The sequence below is a fragment of the Electrophorus electricus genome, chromosome 2 (genome assembly GCF_041902795.1).
Source record: "Electrophorus electricus isolate QZ-2024a chromosome 2, ASM4190279v1, whole genome shotgun sequence".
In the NCBI taxonomy this organism is placed as follows: Eukaryota; Metazoa; Chordata; class Actinopteri; order Gymnotiformes; family Gymnotidae; genus Electrophorus; species Electrophorus electricus.
The window spans coordinates 23,952,060-23,974,812 of record NC_137498.1 but is presented as its reverse complement, the minus strand read 5'-3'; the positions used below and the strand labels follow the sequence as shown (position 1 = coordinate 23,974,812).

The following is a 22,753-nucleotide window of genomic DNA, read 5'->3' as shown; positions in this document are numbered from 1 at the left end:
AAAAAACCAGACCCGTTTGTCTCCTCCTCCTCAGCTCGGTGACGTCGTCAGACTATGCAGGCCGGTAGGGTTGCTGTGGCTTCGAACCAGGAGTGTGGATTTTACATACCGAAGAAAATAGGTTCTTTGTGACCATCAGAATAGACAAACAGTCTGATTTAATGCGTAAAGCACAAGTACCTCTATTTGAAAATCTTGACCTCCGCTGTAGCACTCGCCGTCTCCGGACCATTGGGAAACATCACTGCTCAACGTGGCTTTCACGTGGGCACAGCATCGCAGAGCGAAAGTGGACTTGGAAGTAACCCCATCTCGTCTTGGTTAAAATAGTTTACTTTGAGCATTCTGATTGTTTTTGCATTTAGGTTTCAGAAACGTAAACATGTCGATTAATACAGCCTCTTTGATACTGGAGGATGGGACTACTTTTAAAGGCCGCCTCTTTGGGGCGAGCGCCTCAGTATCTGGTGAAGTCGGTAAGTTATTACATGTTATTACAAGTTATTATTCCGTTCATAAATCTTCAAGAAACGAAAACAAAGAAACACGCTAGCCAGTTCCTTTCAGTTAAAAACTCCTGCGACGTTCCCTCTCCTTGTTTATCCTTAACATGCAGATATGTGGGCCAATTCACCAGTATAACTACCGCTAACTGCGCAATCAGGTTCGAGTCTTAGCTATGGAAGCCTAAGTGGTTAGAATTCGCCACAAACGAAACGCGTTTATTTGTAAACGGGCGGCGTTTGAACGTTTTTACGCCGCAAAATACGCGGCTACTTTTCACTACGTATTTTACGGTGTTAGTATATGTGTAAGTATAAAACGCCGTAAAAAGCGTGCTCTGAAACGGTGTTTTTACACCGCTTTCGCGTCCCTCCAATGACCGGTCTCTGATGTCACACGTGTCCTGTTTTCGCGCTAAATATTTCAAAGGGTGAATAAAGGTTCATCTCAGTCTGTATATCGACTCCGGTACAATCTCTCAATTTATAACCCACTTCATTTAGACAATTTAAAATTTAAATTCGCAGTAAGATTTATTTTATCCCTAAAAGGTTGATACCGCTTTTAACACAACAAGCAACGCCTACACCCGATAAATTTGGCAGTTTGGTATCGCGCATATCCGATCAAAGGTGTTTTCTTCGGTGACCAACACTAATCATTGTCAACCCTCGCCACTTTAATTTGTCCAGACTTCCCTGATCGGATTATATTTTATCATTTAATTTCATTACAGAATAGATATGTTCTATCTGAAGTAGGCAACGTTTGTTACTGAAAACGTGTTAGAAGTATTGATTCAAAGAACCACATGGCCACATATTGGACTTGAATATACAACTAAAATGATCACAGAAAATTTGGCAGTGTTACTCAGTAATAGCACTCATATTTGATATTCATTACTTGGAATTGTTATGAATTTAGAACAAAGCAAACAATGTAACTTAGCCTACATACTTCTCATATGCCATGACCATATTCCTCACAAAAGCTACAGTTATGCATTTGTATCTTCAGTTTTCCAAACAGGAATGGTGGGCTATCCAGAGGCTCTTACTGACCCCTCGTATAAAGCTCAGATACTGGTGTTGACCTACCCGCTGGTTGGAAACTATGGTGTGCCTAAAGATGAGAATGGTGACTTTGGACTCAGCAAGGTACATGAATATGGCATTTATTCTGACTGTAAAAAGCTGAATAAAATGCATACTGATGTCATTTATTTTAATTGAACATCATGATGTTCAAGATTGACTGTTCTTTTTCTAGTGGTTTGAGTCCTGCAGGATCCATGCTGCTGCCTTCATCATTGGAGAGCTTTCTCAGAATCCCAGCCACTGGAGCTCAGCCAAGTCTCTAGATCAGTGGCTCAAAGAGCAAGGCATTCCTGGAATAGAGGGTGAGCTTTATTTCTTTGAAACATTTGGTGTTGTGTATGTCGTATAACTAGTGTACTGCTCAAACATTCTCATAGTCTTGTAGAATGAATCTTAAAAATATGTGGTGTATGAGCTACACATTTTGTTTTAATAAGTAAAAAATCTCTCTTTGGAGAACAGGGGTAGACACTCGTTGCTTGACCAAGAAAATCAGAGAAAAGGGAACCATGCTGGGGAAACTTGTGGTGGAAGGGACCTCAGCTGACAGCATACCTTTCGACAATCCGGACAGTCGGAATTTGGTCCAAGAAGTGTCCTTGAAAGTATGGCCTCAAAGATAGTTTGCAGGACATCTATTTAGTGATGTTTGTTTCTTTCTCCAGTCTCCTTACTCTCTGTTTCCTTTTTTAAGGAGCCCAGGGTTTTCAATCCACAAGGTACTGTGAGGATCACCGCAGTGGACTGTGGTATTAAGTACAATCAGATCCGCTGCTTGTGCCAGAGAGGTGCGCATGTCACCTTAGTACCATGGGATCACCCTCTAGACACTAATGGTGAGCAATAGCTTGGAATAAATCTAAAACTGATAGTTCAGTGAAGTCATTCTTTTTCAAACAATGAATAACAGCTAAATATTCCCTATAGCAAAGTCTCATGCAAATTAACAGCTATCTTTCATTCACCATTACAAATTAGCATGACACAACTCTGTATTGTTATTCTTAAAATCAGAGGCGGTGTTTAGTGGCCTTTACCAGGTTTATAATGATTGAGAAGCTTTAGGATCTATTTGAAAGTCTCCAGTAATTGATGTTTTATTTACACACCCAGTTTTCTTTGTTTCTCCAGACTTTGATGGGCTGTTCATTAGTAATGGCCCTGGTGACCCTCAGTATTGCAAAGAGACCATAGAAAACCTGCGGAAAGTTGTGTGCAAGAAGAAGCCCAAACCAGTTTTTGGTATCTGCTTGGGCCATCAGTTGCTGTCACTGGTCACTGGATCAAAGACATACAAAATGAAGTATGTTTGCATTATTTACACTGCCTTCACTAAAACCCACAGATGATACCAACCTGAAATGAGATTTCTTTTCTCTTTCATAATTTGGGTAAAAAAAGAAGCTAGTCTAAAATTGGCCAGCATGGACCAATTTGACCACAGTAAACAGTCCTGAATCAGTAATCGCTTACAATACCTCATCACCCATTTGAAGCATATTTGCTTTATCTGTGTGCTTAAGTGGAAACAGATAATGAGTTGCTGATAAGTACTGTTGGCAATACCATAATAGGGAACTGCTGAAATGGTTATGATGCATCGGATATGTTGTAAGTCATTAAACTTTTCAAGAGAGCAAAGGGAAAGGTGGCCATGCTTGAAATTGTGAACATTCTTACTACACTATGCCATTTTTTTGTATGACTGAGTGATTAGTATGTTAACACTGTCAAAAACAGTATAATATACTATACTTAAAAGAACAATATTAAATTCATAACTATCATAGTATTTCAAACTTTTTATCCACCACAGAAAGAGATAGATGGGGCTCTTGGTGGGCAAAATAATCAGCCCTGGCTGTGCCTACAAATAACAAATATATGAAAACACTTTGTTTCCATATTCATACATATACATATACATTCCTGTGTATTCACTGCATATACATTTATTTCAAGTTAATCTGGCTAGTTCATATTTGAAATGTGCCAGCTAACATTGGCTAGGTTAACCAATGGATTATGTGTCTGAGTTTATTATATCCTTTAAGGGTGGTTCAATATGGAATTTAACCACATCCACATCCTTATCCTTCATAGGCCCATTTTTAAATTGCACATCCTTCAGAGATTACTGAGGACTATATAATCTTTTAATCAGAGCCAGCTCAGAGATTATTGAGGGCTGTATACTCTGATAATCAGAAGCTCTTCCACCCTGTTTCCCAGGCCCTGGCTCACCATTCCTCTAAGAGCTGTGGGAGCTGTTTCAGTAGATTACTGTACTGGCAGTGTGCTGGGAATGACAGCTGCTGTTATTCTGAAAGAATCCTGGAATAGTTCTTTTGTCTGGCCCATGTTCAAGGACAGATCATAAGCAAGTCTTTCTTCAGATTGGTAAAGTTTGTGGCAAAGTTAAATGAGGACTTGAATCAGAAGTCAATGTAAAGGCTAATATATTACAGGCCAGCTTTCTGTCCATATATTAAGCCTTGTTTTGGACTGGTGACAAATATTTATTGTAGACTCCTTACTATAATGTATTAATGTATACCATCAATAGTTTTAAGCCTTTTACCCAATTTTCTCCTGATCTTATCTCTTGCGTGATAGCTAGCAGGTTAGGAGCTAGCGGGCTAGTGTGTGCTTCCCTTATAGGAACTGAAATCAGATACGCATTTTTACAGACTCCCATCCATGATTGGAGGAGAATGCTAACTGCCTATGTCTGTCCCTCACAGGGGCTTCTGATTATCTGTTTCTGTATTGACTGAGGAAACCCATGCTGTGCTCTCCAAGAACATGCAACTTGGACTTTCAGTATAAGAACTGAAACCTAGTTCTCCATTATTCTTTAGCACATAAAACTACCCCTAATGATGGTTTGGAAATATTTTGTCTATGTGTTCTAGGTACGGTAATCGTGGCCATAACCAGCCTTGCATCCATAAGGGGACAGAGCGCTGTTTCATTACATCTCAGAACCACGGGTTTGCAGTGGACCCACAAACCCTCCCAGAGGACTGGGATGTGCTCTTCACTAATGCTAATGACCACACCAATGAAGGCATCGTGCACAACTCTAAACCTCTCTTCAGGTGCTGCTGTCCTTTAACCTTAATTGTGTGCTCATCATATTATTAACAGAGATAAATTTTGACATACATTAAGATTTTTTGTCTGGTGTTATTTTCATATGTAACATATGTAACTGTTGAATTTAAGGGTTTGGTATTTATTGAAAACTATATATTTATTGGTTTTCAGTGTACAGTTTCATCCTGAGCACATGGCTGGGCCCACTGACCTGGTTAGCCTCTTTGATGTCTTTCTGGAAACAGTCAGAGATGCCAAAGAGGGCAAAGCTGGCAAGTCAGGTGAGGATTTTGTAAATTTGGTCGTGAGACAGCTGGATTAAAGAGATCTAAGATTATTTTGGAATCTAAATAATTATAATCTTACAACACTATAAATAAGTATTGTTAGCAAGTAGGAAATATATGAATACATGTTAACAGGGACATGAACACACCTTTCTGTACTTCCTTCAGGATATTTTCAGTACTTGGCCTGGCACACATTAAGTATAGTGTTAGTGGGACATTTGAGTACAGAATACTTATTCATGCTCTAATTGTAATTGAAATGCAGGCTTAAATTCTCTGGTAAAATTACCCACTAAATTCCACTTGTTTCTGTGTTCATATTACAAGCCTTATTCCAGTTTCTTGATCAGATCTTTGACTTGATGGTTCACATTTTAATTGGATGTGACTGATTTGGTGGGACCTCTGCCCTGAAAAGACCCATACCTGCAGATTCTTTCATTTTTTTCATTTGTTTTAGTTTGTCTGTTTTCTCCCACAAAATCAGAAACATAAAGCAATATAATACACCCACACACATGTATGTATCTAGCAGTACAAGTCTTTTTTGCAAAGATTAAGCTGTTTATGCCAGATGCATGGCTTTTGCTTTTTTGTGGAGATCTGTGGATGTCGTATATCTAGTGTAGTACATGTAGAACATGTATGAAAGTTGCTCAGGTCTTATTTGAATACATGGAATACTTGATTCCATGCAACACTGAAGAAAAGATAGGTGAAAAAGATTTGTGCAGCTTTAAACTTGTTATGGGAACTTATAATAATTGCTCAAGCTCTTTCTCTCATTTCTAGTGAAAGAGAGGCTATCCGAGCAGCTGACCTTCCTTGGATTTCCTAAACCTGAAGAGTTTGTACGACCACGTAAGGTGCTTCTCCTGGGCTCTGGAGGACTCTCCATTGGACAGGCTGGAGAATTTGATTACTCTGGCTCTCAAGTAAGTCTTTACAAAATATTCATTTAGATAGAGCTGACCAATGCTATTAGCATGGCAAAAAGTGAATGCTATTTGGAACACTTTGCTTGATGCTGGCATGTACAATCATTATGAGCTATGTTTTCAGTTTTGCATAGTGTTCTTTTAGCTCAGTCTATCTCATGCTTTTCCACATACTTTTTGATGCTTACATCATATGTCCAGGATTGAAAATAGATTTTGTGCATTTCCAGTCAAGCATTTTGCAGTAACAATTTTCATCGTTTAGATGTAATGCAGTGGTTTGATCAGAGGGATTCTCTTTGTTTTTCTCTGGGGCTTTTTAGGCCATTAAAGCTCTTAAAGAGGAAAATATTCAGACTATTCTCATTAACCCCAACATTGCCACAGTGCAGACTTCCAAAGGACTTGCAGATAAAGTCTACTTCCTTCCAATCACCCCAGACTATGTCACACAGGTAAGGAAAGATTAGTATTGCTGACTAATATAATGATAGAAAGTGTGTTTTTGACAATTATTTGAGTGTTGAGGTGTTCATTATTTATCTAGATGCCTTTACTGATCTCTTCCGAATTCTCATTACATGAATACGTTGAATGGTTTTAAAATTGAATAAAATAAGTAAATAAATTGAAAATATTATCTTTGCACCAATATTAATTTATGATTTTGTTCTTTATTCATGAAGTTACCATTGTAGAATGAATTGTTCCTTTAAATGGTTGGCTTGACATGTGCATGGGCATGTGTCCAACTCTGAAACAGGTGATCAAGAATGAGCGTCCCGACGGGGTGCTGCTGACCTTTGGTGGCCAGACGGCTCTGAACTGCGGGGTGGAGCTGACCAAGCTGGGCGTGCTGGAGAAGTACAATGTGCGTGTGCTCGGAACCCCTGTGGCCTCTATCGAGATGACAGAGGACAGGAAGATCTTTGTGGAGAAGATGGAAGAGATCAATGAACACGTGGCCCCCAGTGAGGCGGCTATGTCTGTGGAGCAGGTGAGCTCCATCTCCCGTAAAATTAGTAAAAACAGTTCAGTCTCCCATGGCCAAATAATTTCCATCAGTGTTGTCAATGACAAATTTATATTTAGAGATTCAGGTGCTTGCTTGATGTTCAACTGGGTGCCCTTTGAAAACTTTCATTCTGTCACCTTATGTTCACAGTATTCAGATATACACATTATTGACTTTAATTGTTGTATCTCCATATTTAATTTCAGTACTTATACATTCATATTAACCATTGCTTTCTGTAGTGTTTGTTTTTTCCCCTGCTCATCATGTAAGGAGGCTCAATTATTAATCATTTTGACCTATCACAATGGTTTCACAAATACACTGCTAGAAAATTATCAAGTTGGCTTTATATATGCACAGTTTAAGGAGGAAAGCTTTAAGCTTTTTTTTCCTCTTTTGTGTCTGTCTTGTTTGTTTTTGTTAGAGAAATAGCTCACCCAAATGTACTACATTGCTAGTAGAAGGTCTAGCAGGAGTCACCTAGAACTATGCAAACAAGATAATGCCAACTGCCCCAACTAACTTTTAACTTTTCACTGCTAGTGGTTTAACGGCAGCATTTCTTTGCAACATGCAGGCAGCAGCTGCTGCTGAGAGGCTTGGCTACCCGGTGCTGATCCGCTCTGCGTTTGCACTTGGGGGCTTGGGCTCCGGTTTTGCCAACAACAAAGAGGAGTTGATCGCGCTGGTCACACAAGCCTTTGCCCACACATCTCAAGTCCTGGTGGATAAATCACTCAAAGGCTGGAAGGAAATCGAGTACGAAGTAGTGAGGGATGCCTACGACAACTGCATCACGGTAGGAGACGCGCAAGGCCAAAAGGAGTGTTGATCTGTGAACAAAAGTCTGCGTTTTAAGTGCTGTATCATTGCATGCAACCTTTGTGGTTCCAGGTTTGTAACATGGAGAACGTCGACCCCTTGGGAATTCATACGGGAGAGTCCATTGTGGTGGCTCCTAGTCAGACGCTGAATGATTACGAGTACAACATGTTGAGGAACACAGCCATCAAGGTCATCCGCCACCTGGGGATCGTAGGAGAGTGCAACATTCAATATGCCCTCAATCCTGAGTCTGAGCAGGTACCCTCATTTTCTGGTTCATATAGGCCCTGGCTTTCATTTATTATGGCTAGTTTGGTTTGGCGTGTTGATCTAGAATCAGTAGTTGATCAGTAGTATATATTGGTGCATTTAGAAGGGTGTTAAACTAAACTTAGTTTTGTTAAAAAAAGTATTGCTTGCTCAGAGCCCCAAACTATCCACCTGATGTGTGTTTATATGTCTCTCTCACAGTACTACATCATTGAGGTGAATGCTCGCCTCTCTCGGAGCTCTGCTCTGGCTAGTAAGGCCACAGGCTACCCACTGGCCTACGTGGCAGCTAAGCTTGGCCTTGGCATCCCCCTGCCGCTTCTGAAGTGAGTAGTGAAGCAGAGGGCAGCACCTACACTGAACCATAATCTTTTGGTCCATTATCTTGGGATTTGCTGATCCATTGAATCTGGGTCTTTTTCAGGAACTCTGTGACCAATTCCACCACAGCCAACTTCGAGCCCAGTCTGGATTACTGTGTGGTGAAGATTCCTCGCTGGGACCTGAGCAAGTTCCTCAGAGTCAGCACTAAAATTGGAAGCTCCATGAAGAGTGTTGGTAAGGTCACTTGTATTTTTTTCTCCTCTAAGATGCCAGGCTATTAGAAAGTTGCAGCTTTCTTTTGCAGTTTTAAAGCAGCATCTTACACTGTCTGGTTTACCCAGGAGAAGTGATGGCCATTGGACGCAGTTTTGAGGAGGCCTTCCAAAAAGCTCTGAGGATGGTAGATGAGAACTGTGTTGGATTTGACCATACCCTGAAAACAGTGTCTGAGCAGGTTAGTTGTAAACACCTGTGCTCGCCTCAACGTATGCCCTATTCAATACGAGCCACTGGAAACTCCTGCTACACTTAATATGTGCTCCCCATCTATCTCTATTTATTCACTTTGTAATTAGTAATTCTCATATTCTCATATATACTGACAAATGGTTTTCTATAGTCAAGGGCATACATAGTCAACATACTTGACAATCCAGAAGCGTGAAGTACTGAAAGCTTCAATAACTGCCATTTTTCTTTTGGCCTCTAAGGAGCTCCAAATTCCTACAGACAAGCGAATCTTTGTGCTGGCAGCAGCTCTTTATGCTGGATACACTGTGGACCACCTGTATGAGCTGACCAAAATTGACCGCTGGTTCCTTCACAAAATGAAAAACATCGTAGACCACGAAAAACTTCTGGAAACATTTAATCAGGATGAAAGCGTCATGCCTCCTGAAGTGATGAGGAAGGCGAAGCAGTTGGGCTTTTCGGACAAGCAAATTGCCCTTGCTGTGCAGAGGTATGGAGTCAGTTCTGAATGTGGGGGCACTAACCAAAGGCTACCCTCCATTGGTATACACGCTCCTTTTAGTCTTGCATTTTCTTTAGCTTTATTTCCACCATGCAAATTTTTAAAGGCTCTGCTGATCTCATATTCTTCAGTACTGAGCTAGCGGTGAGGAAACTGAGGCGTGATTGGAAGATCCTGCCAATTGTGAAGCAGATTGACACGGTAGCTGCCGAATGGCCCGCCCACACCAACTATCTGTACCTGACCTATCACGGCATGGAGAGCGATCTGGCCTTCGAGGAATCCCATGTCATGGTTATTGGATCTGGCGTGTATCGCATCGGCAGCAGCGTCGAATTTGACTGGTGTGCCGTGGGCTGCATTATGGAGCTTAGAAAGGTGGGTCTTCATTTAAATAAAAAAAAAAGAAGAATCTTTTTTTCTTGTTTGTCTTTTTTTAAAATTAAATTGCTTTTTGATTTATTTTGAATAATTCCTATTTTTTATTTGTGGTCTCTTTTCTTTTCCAGATGGGTTATAAAACAATAATGGTAAACTACAATCCTGAAACAGTGAGCACAGACTACGATATGTGTAACAGACTCTACTTTGATGAGATATCATTTGAGGTGAGACACCAGTCCATAATAAAAAACAGCTGATAATATTGAAAACTGTTCCTAGCCTGCCACAGAATTTGCATTCTATGTATTAGTAGAATATTCATTTATGAACATACTAATGAACAGACAAAAGCCCAAACACACTTGCTATATTTTGTTTTGTGTCTGCAAAACAATGACTAAGCTCAAGGTTTTTTTAAGTCTAAAATAAAAACTGCTAAATGATGATGGATATCTTTGCATTGTATGCAAATCCCTTGCCCTCAGTATACTCTTTCAGAACTACCCAAATGGTTTTGGGTTTGTATATTATGACATTTTAGTTCTTAATTTGCCAAACTTCCTAACTTGAATCTCAGGTAGTTATGGACATCTATGAGATGGAGAACCCAGAGGGAGTGATTCTTTCAATGGGAGGCCAGCTCCCCAACAACATCGCCATGTCCCTCCACAGGCAGCAGTGCCGGATCTTGGGTACCTCACCTGAGTTCATTGACTCTGCCGAAAACCGCTTTAAATTCTCCAGGATGCTGGACACCATTGGAATCAGTCAGCCATGCTGGAAAGAGCTCTCCGATACAGAGGTACTTCACTCTTAAATACTAGTGAATGGTGAACACGGAATTCTGACTGGTCTTCATTAGTTTCAGATCACGATTAGCTGTATATATTTCTGTATATTCTTAATCTGTTGTTGGGACAACTTCTAGAAAGTTCTGTAATGCTGATAATGTTATTCCTGCTTGGCCTTAAGACTTCTTGTCCCTTTGGCAGTCGGCCATGCAGTTCTGCGACACTGTGGGCTACCCGTGCCTGGTGCGGCCGTCCTACGTCCTCAGCGGAGCTGCCATGAATGTGGCCTACTCGCACAGTGACCTGGAGAAATACCTGAGCAGTGCCATGGCTGTGTCCAAAGAGCACCCCGTCGTCATCTCCAAATTCATCCAGGAGGCCAAGGTCAGTAGATGTTGTTGCCAGACACAGTAATTTATTGGGTGTAGCCAAAGAGTATATAACAGTACATTGTGTGGATTGCATCTTGTGTAAACAGAGCGGTAAAAACAAGTCAAAAACTGTTGCAATCATCATCCTAAAACCTGCCAAGGCACTACATTCTGTGAAACAGAATGTTTTTGAATGCCCAAAGGAAGTACACGAAAGTCATCTGTTGGTCTTTCTTGGTATTGTTGTATATACTGGCTCATATTTTTTTGTTTCAGTTCTTTAAAACATATACAAGTATGCTTTGCATGGTAGGTTGGGGGCGAGGAAAGGCTTCAGTGATTCAAACCTAATAAAAACTCCCACTGCAGCTACTGTATTTGAACTCTTTAATAATATAAATCAAGCATTTTAAATGCCTAGATTAGATTCTTCAGTAATATGTTTGGGTCCATGCTACAGGAGATTGATGTGGATGCTGTAGCCTGTGATGGAGTGGTCATCGCCATTGCCGTTTCTGAGCATGTGGAGAATGCCGGTGTCCATTCTGGGGATGCTACACTTGTCACACCACCTCAGGACATCAACCAGAAGACCATGGAGCGCATTAAGTTAATCGTCCATGCCATTGGCCAAGAGCTACAAGTGACAGGGCCGTTTAACCTGCAGCTTATTGCCAAGGTGAAATCATATCATATATGCTAAGGTTATATCCATTATGCTAAGAGAATTGTACTCACGTTGTTGTTGTTGTGTGTGTCTGAATTCAGGATGACCAGCTGAAGGTGATCGAGTGCAATGTGCGAGTCTCCCGCTCCTTCCCTTTTGTGTCGAAAACGCTGGGTGTTGATCTTGTGGCCCTGGCGACACAGGTCATCATGGGAGAGGAGGTGGAGGCTGTGGGACTCATGAGGGGAAATGGCATCGTCGGAGTTAAGGTACAGGTCTGCCATGACCAACCAGCATCCTTTCTCAGCCATAAGATAAGATGATCATGTCACAACATTCCTTGATGTCTCATATCTTTAGCTCCCACCTCTGTCTGTTTAGAGTGGCTTTGAAGTGGTGTGTGTATAAACATGTACACATGAAAAGCATCATATTTCATGCTAACCTTTTTTTGAGTGCTTGTGATACTTTGTCCCAAGACATGAAAGTGCCTAACACTGAAAATGATGGAGAGAAGGACTTGGCATGCATTTGTTTGCATAGTGCTAAGGGGCCCTTTGACTCCATTCACTGTTAGTAGTTGTACTGGTGTATTTTATGTGTATACAAGTATCTCTTGTATGAGTTTGTTGCATGGTGTGTAAGTTTTGAATGTTTGTGTCCTGAAGGTGCCACAGTTCTCCTTCTCTCGGCTGGCCGGGGCTGACGTAGTGTTGGGAGTGGAGATGACCAGCACTGGGGAGGTGGCCTGTTTTGGGGAGAACCGTTATGAGGCCTACCTGAAAGCCATGCTTAGTACAGGCTTCAAAATTCCCAAAAAGAATATTCTCCTCTCCATTGGCAGCTACAAGGTATTTAAACCAGAAGAGTCATTGGCTGCTTCTCATTGGTTTGTGTGTGTATATGTGTGTATATATATATATATAAAAAAACACCTACTGACTCATGTGGAGAACACTCTCCCCCCATTATTCTCCTCTCTTTTTGTCCTTTCAGAATAAAAGTGAGCTGCTGCCCACAGTGCAGGCTCTGGAGGGTCTTGGCTATAACTTGTATGCCAGCCTGGGTACTGCGGACTTCTACACTGAGCATGGTGTTAAGGTGTGGGGAACAAATGCCTTTGTGTGTGTGTGTGTGTGTCTGTGTGTGTGTGTGTTTTCAACATCTGTTTTGTCTTCTTGACCACGACAACAGGTGCAGAACATTGCATAGTTAAGCCAAGAATGCTTCCATGGCTAAAAGTAAAAGGACAGCAGTTAGCATGGTCTTGTTTCTCCAGTGCGAACAGATCCCTTTTATGCCCTACACTAAATACTGGTTTGAAATATAATTTACATATGCAAGTTGCAATTATCCAGATTCAGAAAAGAATGTTGACAGGAAGTCAATTATAAAATGATATATAAAATGTTGACGATAGGAACCATAAAGTGAAACTTTAAAACAGTGACACAAAAAACTTACCCTTGTGATGCAATTGGTAAACTCTTCTGATATCACTCATGTCTTACTTTTATGAACAGGTTAATAGTTCTTGTACTGTGCAATTCTGAGTATTATGTGTTCACATATTAGGAAAGACTTGCACAATATCTACAGTGATTGTGCAAAAGTCTTAAGTCACAGGGGAAAATTGTTTAAAGCCATTTATCAGAACAGTAAGAGTTTATTTGCTCAAAAATTCAATTTAAAGATTTTTCTAAGCTTTTAAAAATTTTCTTGGAATATCTGGTGGAATAAAACAGATCCATTGTTAAAAAAGCTAACATTGAACCACTGGCCATTTTATTATCCAGAGTACTGACTAAATAATCTCATCCACCAGTTTTTATCATGTGATTGTAATTAGCTCTTGATTAGGTGTAGCACATGGGGTGGGTTAAATGACTAACTGAAATAGTTTATCTTTTTTTGGCCAAATTATTAAGATAAAATCCAGTAATCTGGTATCCAGCATTTTTGACAGTAAGTTTGAAAGCATTTCTAATCTAACCATTAAAAACAGCTGCTAATATAACAGAATTCTCATGGTTTTGCAAGTAATGCATAACCTAACCATGATTTAAGACACCCTCACTGCTTTCTGCAGAGTCCATTCTGATCTGTCAGATTTCTGATTGTAGAGCAGCTTCGACATGTTGACTAGACGTTTTGCCTTAATATTATGAAATTGTTGTCCCCTCATTTTTGTCTTCCACCAGGTAATGGCTGTAGACTGGCCTTTCGAGGAAGAGAGTGACTGCCCCAACAAGGAGAAGCAGAGAAACATCATGGACTACCTGGTGGAGAACCACTTCGACATGGTCATCAACCTCTCTATGAGGAACTCTGGTGGACGACGCCTGTCCTCTTTCGTCACTAAAGGATACCGGACACGCCGCATGGCTGTTGACTACTCGGTGCCCCTCATTATTGACATCAAGTGCACCAAGCTATTTGTTCAGGTAATCTGCAGGGAACTGCTGTGAAGTTTGACACTAAAAACTGCATACATGTTTTATTCACCAGGAGTGATAAAGCATTGAGTTTGAAGCCACTGCTCAGACTCAGACTTGAGTTCCCTCAAGCTGTTTATGAATGTTGAGACTAGATAGATATATACACATTTTCCTTTGCAGGCACTGCGACAGATTGGTCGAGCTCCCCCAGTCAAGACGCACATAGACAGCATGACCTCCCAGAAACTGATTCGCTTACCTGGTAACTACAATCAGTTGTTTTTATTTAAAAATGTGATTTAAGGTACCCCAACATAACAAAAGTTACAAAGCATATCCATAGGAATATGGTGAATGTCCGGTTTCCATGCACCAATAGCCTTGCCCCTGTTCTGACAGGCCTCATAGATGTTCATGTCCACCTGCGAGAGCCAGGTGCCACCCACAAGGAAGACTTCTCATCGGGCACAGCTGCTGCCCTGGCAGGAGGAGTCACTATGGTGTGTGCCATGCCCAACACCAACCCATCTGTCATAGACCCCAGCTCTCTCGCCTTAGTCCAGAAGGTAACATTCTCGACCAGCAGAGAGATCTGCTGATGCCTCCAGAAGAGATTTTGGTCTGCTCTGCGATCTGTCAACTTTTCTCATGCAACCTCAGGCTTATTTTTATTTTCTTTTGTATTTTTCTGTTGATCTTTACAGCTAGCCAAAGCTGGGTGTCGCTGTGACTATGCCCTGTATGTAGGGGCAGCTTCAGACAATGCCACTATTCTGGCCTCCATTGCAAATGGCACTGCTGGTCTGAAGATGTACTTGAATGATACTTACTCGACACTCAAGATGGACAATGTTTCCTTGTGGATGGAGGTGAGATTATTTGAGCTCCAAAACTCAGATCAATCTGAATATGGGTCCACCATGAGAGATGAATGGTAAGAAGTGGAAATCGTTCGCCATTTTCATTTCATGGAGAAATGTTCTTCTTAAATGCAGCACTTTGAGAAGTGGCCAAAGCACTTGCCTATCGTGGCACATGCAGAGAAGCAGACGGTGGCTGCCATCCTGATGGTGGCGCAGCTCTACCAGAGACCTGTTCACATCTGTCATATTGCCAAGAAGGAGGAGGTGAGTTGGTAGTGTTTGAGACATTGTAACTTTGTGTTTTGTAATGGAAACTTGAATTTCATTGGTAGGGTGATTTTTTTTTTTTTGGTTGTTGTTTTCTTGTAAGGTCATGTGCATATATTCTGGTAGCGCATAATCTTGTCACCTTGCAGATCCTGATCATCCGAGCCGCCAAGCAGAAGGGTATCCAGGTGACATGTGAAGTGGCCCCTCACCACCTTTTCTTGTGTGAAGATAATGTGCCTGTTATAGGGGAAGGCAGGGCTCAGGTGCGGCCCATGCTCGGTACCCGAGAAGACATGGAGGCACTATGGGAGAACCTGGATATCATAGACTGTTTTGCCACTGATCATGGTAAGGAAGGGTTCTAATGTGGGCCAGACCACACCTGGCACCTTTTTCAAATCAGACCAGTTTCTGATGCATCATGAGTTTGCCATTGAATAAAGCTTTTGTCTTAAAGTATTCACCAAAAACAGCATGGCATCCAGTATTGACTGAACGCTGTTAGTAGTTAATGAAATGATGCCAAGATTAGTATGTCCAAGGGATGGAAATCTGTGATGAATCTGAAAAACACATGGATGAAGGAAGTTGATCATTTAGGACACACAACATGCCATAAACACCTAAGCCTACATCACTATCCATTGAATTAAATTTGAACTGAATTTAAATCCTGTGTAATTGCCACTAATACTGGAGCCTTCTAAGTGGTCTTAGGTACAATATTGTGTTGTAAAGCTGTCATTTTAATAAGCAAATGTGTCTGTATGTAATGGCAGCTCCTCATTCCCTGGAGGAGAAGGACTCTGAGAATCCTCCGCCTGGCTACCCTGGCCTGGAGACCATGCTACCCCTGCTGCTCACCGCTGTCAGTGAGGGACGCCTCACCCTGGACGACATCGTCCGGAGGCTATACGAGAATCCTGCTCGCATCTTCTCGCTACCCACTCAGGAGAACACCTACGTGGAGGCAGGCAGTTGCAGAATGGCAGCAGTGATGCAGCATGGATTTAGCATGCTGTCTTCTGAAAGGTTTCCTAGGCCATGTTGGTTCCATTTGTCATAACAAACTTTGTTCACCAGGTGGACTTGGAGCAAGAGTGGATCATCCCAAAGCACATGCAGTTTACAAAGTCGAAGTGGACTCCCTTCAAGGGCATGAGGGTGAAGGGCAAAGTGATGCGAGTGGTGCTAAGAGGGGAGGTGGCCTACATCGATGGACAGGTGAACTGTTGTTTCATAAATGTAAATACCTTCATGGTGTTCCACTGTTATTCTTGTTAAACCATCCCCCTCCTCTTTTAAATACCAAGGTACTGGTGCCTCCCGGCTATGGTCAGGATGTCAAGACGTGGTCATCGGCATTACCTGTTCCTGATGTAACCAGAGATACCCCAAAGGTAATGAAGGAACAGTCATCCTCTCACCTCAGGTTTGCATTGGCTGCTGCTTTCATTCAAACTAACACACGAATGTATGTTACAGACTCCTGAGCGCATTCGTCAATCAGTAGCCAGTGAGGTCCTCCGCACCAGAGCACTGAGCCCGCGCAGGGTAGCTGGGGACAGTCGATTCGTACTCCCACCCCGGGTTCATCGTGCCTCTGACCCAGGGCTGCCGCCAGGTACTAATAATGACCACAATTTCTCGGTGTCCATGCACTTCTAATTACCAACCCCAACTAGAGTACCTAAAGTCTGTTGTTATTTCTGTAGCAGGTCTGAGGCCTTCTGTGGAGCAAAATCCTAGTATTAGCTATTGACTGTGGTTGTTTCATTAGTTGCATATGTTTACGTATTTGTCTTTTGGTGAAGGTGAACCAATTGTAACGTAACTACATTATACTGTCATTATAAGAAAGCGATCCATTTGTGTATACAGGTTTTGTGAAGTCATCTCAGCTCCTGCAAGCTGCTGGTAAAGTTTGCAGAATGCGTTTAATAATTGGTATTTATACAATGTATAGAAACAGAGTGATTGAAGTGTTAAGGTACTTGATCACAAAGTCAAGTGAAATTTTGTATTTTTAGCACAATTTTACTCACATTTTAAATGCATGTTGTGGTTTTTATTTTGATTACTATGCACCAAACCACACTAAGTTTATTAATTATGTCATACTTGGGTGTATAAATCAGATACGAATTATGGTACATTCCAATCAGTTGGGGTGTTTTCAATCAGTATTCATGGATTAACTTTTCATTTTGCATAAAATATAGTCATCACATTGATTTGAAAAAAGGACATGAATTTTTTATGAGGTTACTACAATGTCAAATTAACTTGATGTAGGTGTGATATGGAATAACTTGGTATAGCTTTGATGCTCTCTAAACAACTTGCAAATGTATAAGATAAAATTATAATGCACACTCTAATGGTTGTGATTTTTATTCCAAAAGCAAATACAAGTGAGTGTATTGTGTACTAATAAACATTGCTGTAAAATAAAATGGCAAAAAAGCTGAGTGTACTGTGCACTAATAAATGTTTCTGTGTTTCTAACTGCGGTGCCACAATGTACATGCAGCCGAAGAGGAGAAACCGCTGAGAAGAGCATTTGAATCAGGTTCGAAATTTGTTTTGGTGAAGCTCCTTTAGCAGCACCTCCCTTCGGCTTCCCTGTGGTATCCACCAGCCTGTCTGTGTCTGAGAGTGCATAAGTGTAGTGGGAAACTCAGTTAAGCCCTAATGGGCTTATAAATTCTATGTGTTGCTTTTCTGTCCTGCCCGAAGTTGTCTTGAGGCTTGCTCTTGGTTGATAGGTTTCTGGTTGTTCCCTGTAAGGTTCATGCCTTTTTTGCCTTGCCCTAACAGTATTGTGACAGGGATTTTAATAGGATTTTAGTTTTTAAGTTTGGTCCAGCTTTTCTGGTAAAATCTGTCTGTTTTTCCTCAGAAGGGGCTCCATCTGCAGAGACTTACACCCCCCCTCCAGCTCTATGCAAGATGCTGTCCCCTCAGGCAGGCCAGCCACATGTGGTGTACCAGCTACAGACCTCTCCTCTGCTACACCCACTGGTGGGCCAGCATGTCCTGTCTGTGTGCCAGTTCACCAAAGAGCAGGTAGAATATTTTTTAAATTCTCATCCATTACAGGGGACACTGTTACTAATGCACTGTTAAATTCCACTTTAAAATATATTTCAAAGGTAAACTAATTGCTTTTCCTGGTTTTGAAATAAAACAGCCAGTAGGATCATCTGACTCACAAAATGGTAGGCTGTGATATATTTGGTTCATCAAATCTAAAAAAAATTCATCAAAATAAAAAAGATTTCAGCATGTCAGAAAAATGCAGTGTGTGTGAGATACCAGTTACTTTTTGTGAAGGTTCTGGCTGCTGCATATATGATCTAGTTGCTCTTATTCATTGGTGTTGCCTGAACCCAACATCAGTATCGCTGCTGCAGGCAATGCATGAACTTTTACCAAAAGTGTTTTATCTTTCCTGCTGTGCACAATTATACAATACCATTCACCGAGAACTGAGTGAAGCATACTGCCTGTACAGAAACCCTGATGAAAACCCTGATCAACTGGAATTCCTTGCGGCATCTATGCACATTAAACTCATGCAGCTAAAAAAGCCTTACAATTAAAAATGGACCAGTGTTTGATTGATTGTTAGTCATAGCTTGTATCATAGCTTGCCCTGCCTGTGATTCCAGATGTCCCATTTGTTCAACGTGGCTCATGTGCTTCGTCTGATGGTCCAAAAAGAGAAGAGCCTGGACATCTTGAAGGTGAGCCAATGAAATTAAACAATTAAACCTACCATCTCGACAGCCTGTGCTACTTGGGACAGACATCTGTAGCCATTGGTAACAGTTTGGAAAGCTGGAAAGTTCTAGCTGAAAACTTCTACTACTGCCCATTTTTAGTATGGCCTTATTTGATTAAAGTTGTCCTCTCATCTTCCAACCTTTCGTCTATTTAAAACTAGTGCATTCCTCCGAGCATGCCCTCATTTAGCCAACCTGTGCTGGCTCTGTGTCTTTGCGCCCCAGGGGAAGGTCATGGCGTCCATGTTCTACGAGGTGAGCACTCGAACCAGCAGCTCCTTTGCAGCGGCCATGCAGCGGCTGGGCGGCTCCGTGGTGCACTTCAGTGAGTGCACGTCCTCTGCACAGAAGGGCGAGTCTCTGGCCGATTCAGTGCAAACGATGAGCTGCTATGCTGACGTGCTTGTGCTGCGCCACCCAGAGCCTGGCGCCGTAGAGGTCAGATACTGTGGCCATGGCTTTTTCGTACTCCCACTGTTTTGTTTGTTCATACTTTTACCTAGCTACATAATGTGTTGGTTTTCGACCAGGAGTAAATGGGTGTCTCGCTTTTCCTTGATTGCAGAAAGCAGCGAAACACTGTCGGAGGCCAATGATTAACGCTGGGGATGGGGTGGGTGAGCATCCTACCCAAGCTCTTCTAGATGTCTTCACCATCAGGGAGGAGCTGGGCACTGTTAATGGCATGACTGTAAGTCATTTAAAAATTTTGCTTGACCTTTACACTGGCTTTCCACTTCAAGCCACTTATGTACTGAAATTAGATCTCTTTTGAAGTTTCATAAGAGTTCTCTGTTGTGGGTGCAGTTATTTGAAACTCCAGTCCAGGGGTATGGACACATATGTGGCAGCTGGCACCCTAGAAAAAAAGCTTCACCTTCCCAGTTTCCACCTAACTTCAAGTCTTAAAATTAAAACAATATAAATACAGTGGTTCTTGTAAACCCTTTAGACATTTGTATATTTCTGCATAAATTTGACCTAAAACTTCAGATTATCACTCAAGTCCTAAATGTAGATAAAGAAAATCAAATTTAAAAAATGAGACAAAAATATTATACTCTGCGATTTAGTTATTGAGGAAAGTTATCCATTATTATGTGAACCTTTTTACCTTCTATATCTAATGTGACCCCCTTGTGCAGCAATAACTGCAACTAAACATTTTCAGTAATTGTTGATTAGTCCTGCACATCATCTTAGATTAATTTTAGCCGATAACTCCCTGCAAAACAGCTTCAGCCCAGTTATGTTGGTGGGCTTCCTCCCATGAACTGCTTGCTTCAGGTCCTTCCACAACATTTGTATCGGATTAAGGTCAGGACTTTGATTTTGCCATTCCAAAACCTTAACATTATTCTTCTTTAGCCATTTTTAGGTAGAACAACTTGAGTGATTAGGCTTGTTGTCTTGCTGCATGACCCACATTCTCTTGACATTCAGCTCAAGAGTATATGGCCTGACATTTTCCCTTGGAATTTGCTGGTATAAATCAGAATTCATTGTTCCATCAATGATGGCAAGCCATCCTGGCCCAGATGCAGCTAAATAGGCCCAAACCATGGTACTACCACCACAGAAGGTATATTGGTTCTGAATTTCCTTCATGTTCCTCCATACAAGCTGACTGTGGATTGTTAGAGTCCAAACTCTTTAGAGATGGTTCTGTAACATTTTCAGCCAGATGACCATCATCAATTCTTCTGAGGTCCTCAGAAGTCTCCTTTGTCTGTGTCATGATGACACTCTTCTCGCAGACGTGTTGTGCAGATCAGACTTTGCCACATTTTTAAGAATCTTGTGGCCAACTCCACCAATCCCACTCCATTTATGTCTCAGGATATAGCATAACCTCCAGTATGTCATTCTTATAATTATGTTTGTATGCAGACAAATACATTTTTCATTTCCATGTAAAATGACATTTTCCCAATGTTCCCAAATCCCTTTATTACCACTGTGACTATAGATCCATTCATCCATGTAGATATTAGCTAGGATTAATGTCAGTCCCAAAATATTGTTCTTGAAGTGAACATGTTGTTCATTATCCTGTGTATTAATCCTTTTCCTTAACGAAATCATGATTTTACCAATATGAGATTTAAAATGCTTATTTGAGAGGATGTAGTCCTATAAATTAAATTAATTATATTAGCAAGCACTGAAGGTATTTAACCAAATTCTGTTAGTATTCAATGCTACAGAGCAAACATGAAGCCTATACATTGTCATTATATGCCCATTCATTTTTACAGGTAAAAGTTATATTCTACAAATGCACCTTTTGCCCTAATAACACCTTAGTGTGCTTTTACCACCAGCTTGGCACCTCATATGTAAAATCCAGCACACACCAATGCAACTGTCTTCCACACAGATCACTATGGTGGGTGACCTAAAACACGGCAGGACTGTGCATTCCCTAGCCAGGCTCCTCACCCAGTACCGGATCACACTGCGCTACGTCTCACCCAAAAACCTCAGCATGCCTGCCGAGATAGTCAACTTCGTCGCCTCCAAAGGCATAAAGCAGGTGCATGTGCGACCGTCTTCTATATTACATCCTGAGGCGTAGTTTTCATCGCTTTCATCTGTGTCTTTGTATACTTCAAAATGTGTGATTGTTTCCTTATACTTCTGCACCCGTCTTGGCTGACAGGAGGAGTTCAGTAGTATCGAGGAGGCCCTTTCTGAGACTGACGTCCTGTACATGACGAGGATTCAGAAGGAGCGATTTGCCTCTGAAGAGGAGTACAAATCAGTAAGGCGCTTGTTTCAATCTAAATGCACACCACATTTAATTTTAGTTGCTCCTGTGGATTTGTTGTGTTTTAACTGCTTCTTTTCCCTTTTCTAGTGCTTTGGGCAGTTTATCTTAACACCTCACATAATGACAGGAGCCAAGAGGAAAATGGTCGTCATGCATCCTCTTCCAAGAGTTAATGAAATAAGGTATGGACATGCAGTTGAATACACTGTAATGTTAGGTATGGTCTTGCAATCTTATTTTAGCTGCTTACTTCATTTCATGTTGCTGTAATACTGATGTTACACAGAAGATGCAGACACAAGTAATATTTGGAGTCAATCATTCTTGTTATTTTATGTTCTACTTGCTTGTGTGTAGTGTGGAGGTGGACACGGATCCTCGTGCTGCTTACTTCCGGCAGGCTGAGAATGGCATGTACATCCGGATGGCGTTGCTAGCCACTGTGCTTGGCCGATGAACAGTTTAGGGGCCAAATGGATGAAAGGGAACTGATTGCTGCTTAGATATGACCTTTGGGTCAACATAAATTTTTTTTGTGTCAACAATACCTGCACATTGTTTTCTCACACATATTGTCCTTCGTACATGTTTCTCCCTATAGCGTTCTTGCACTGTCTCTGTTGTTATAGATTACATTACACAAACACTGAATATTGTCTTGATTTTCACTGTTTCATGTAACATTTCTAAGGAGCAATAAGTAGATCTTTTTCTAAACACAAATAAAAAGTGTTAGTAATTAAGCATAATGACAGAGCTAGAGCAAATGCTGTTTTAATGCTGTTATAATGGGAACAGCAAGCAGAATTCAAAATATTTGTTTCTATTAATACAAATTAAAAGTGCAAAGATTACTGTTCATATTATTTCTTTACTGTACTTTGGTGGTTACAGTTATCTGGGTTATTGTTTATTTTTAAAGAATAAAAACCATTTTATCACGTTTATGCAGCATTTCTGGTTCCTCTAAATTCTTTCACTTTACCCTTATGTCTCATTTAATGTAAATGGAATGAACTTTAAACTGCTTGGCAAATGTAATGCTTAAATGTAAATAAATAAATAAA

The 22,753-nt window shown here is 41.1% G+C and overlaps 1 protein-coding gene across 4 annotated transcripts; it reads left to right on the top strand.

Moving 5' to 3' along the window:
* The first annotated feature begins 63 nt into the window (after positions 1-63).
* Positions 64-22,640, top strand: cad (carbamoyl-phosphate synthetase 2, aspartate transcarbamylase, and dihydroorotase). Of its 4 annotated transcripts, none has more exons than XM_027000032.3 (45): positions 64-476; positions 1,525-1,664; positions 1,777-1,906; positions 2,067-2,209; positions 2,299-2,440; positions 2,736-2,907; positions 4,520-4,705; positions 4,875-4,984; positions 5,786-5,928; positions 6,255-6,386; positions 6,695-6,928; positions 7,527-7,748; positions 7,844-8,032; positions 8,246-8,370; positions 8,469-8,602; positions 8,710-8,822; positions 9,079-9,329; positions 9,473-9,719; positions 9,851-9,949; positions 10,303-10,527; positions 10,718-10,900; positions 11,348-11,566; positions 11,656-11,823; positions 12,223-12,405; positions 12,551-12,655; positions 13,756-13,998; positions 14,173-14,254; positions 14,392-14,558; positions 14,697-14,861; positions 14,988-15,119; positions 15,272-15,473; positions 15,905-16,095; positions 16,209-16,349; positions 16,439-16,525; positions 16,611-16,749; positions 17,007-17,042; positions 17,659-17,697; positions 18,031-18,194; positions 18,800-18,874; positions 19,139-19,351; positions 19,479-19,604; positions 21,294-21,449; positions 21,576-21,677; positions 21,774-21,868; positions 22,044-22,640. In XM_027000032.3, the coding sequence occupies exons 1-45, from the start codon at positions 383-385 to the stop codon at positions 22,141-22,143; spliced, it is 6,744 nt and encodes a 2,247-aa protein (XP_026855833.2). In that variant the 5' UTR covers positions 64-382; the 3' UTR covers positions 22,144-22,640. The 4 variants fall into 4 exon arrangements, with proteins under 4 accessions (XP_026855833.2, XP_026855825.2, XP_026855848.2 ...); XM_027000024.3 differs by having other exon boundaries at positions 18,028-18,194; XM_027000047.3 differs by lacking the exon at positions 17,007-17,042.
* Positions 22,641-22,753: the final 113 nt, after the last annotated feature.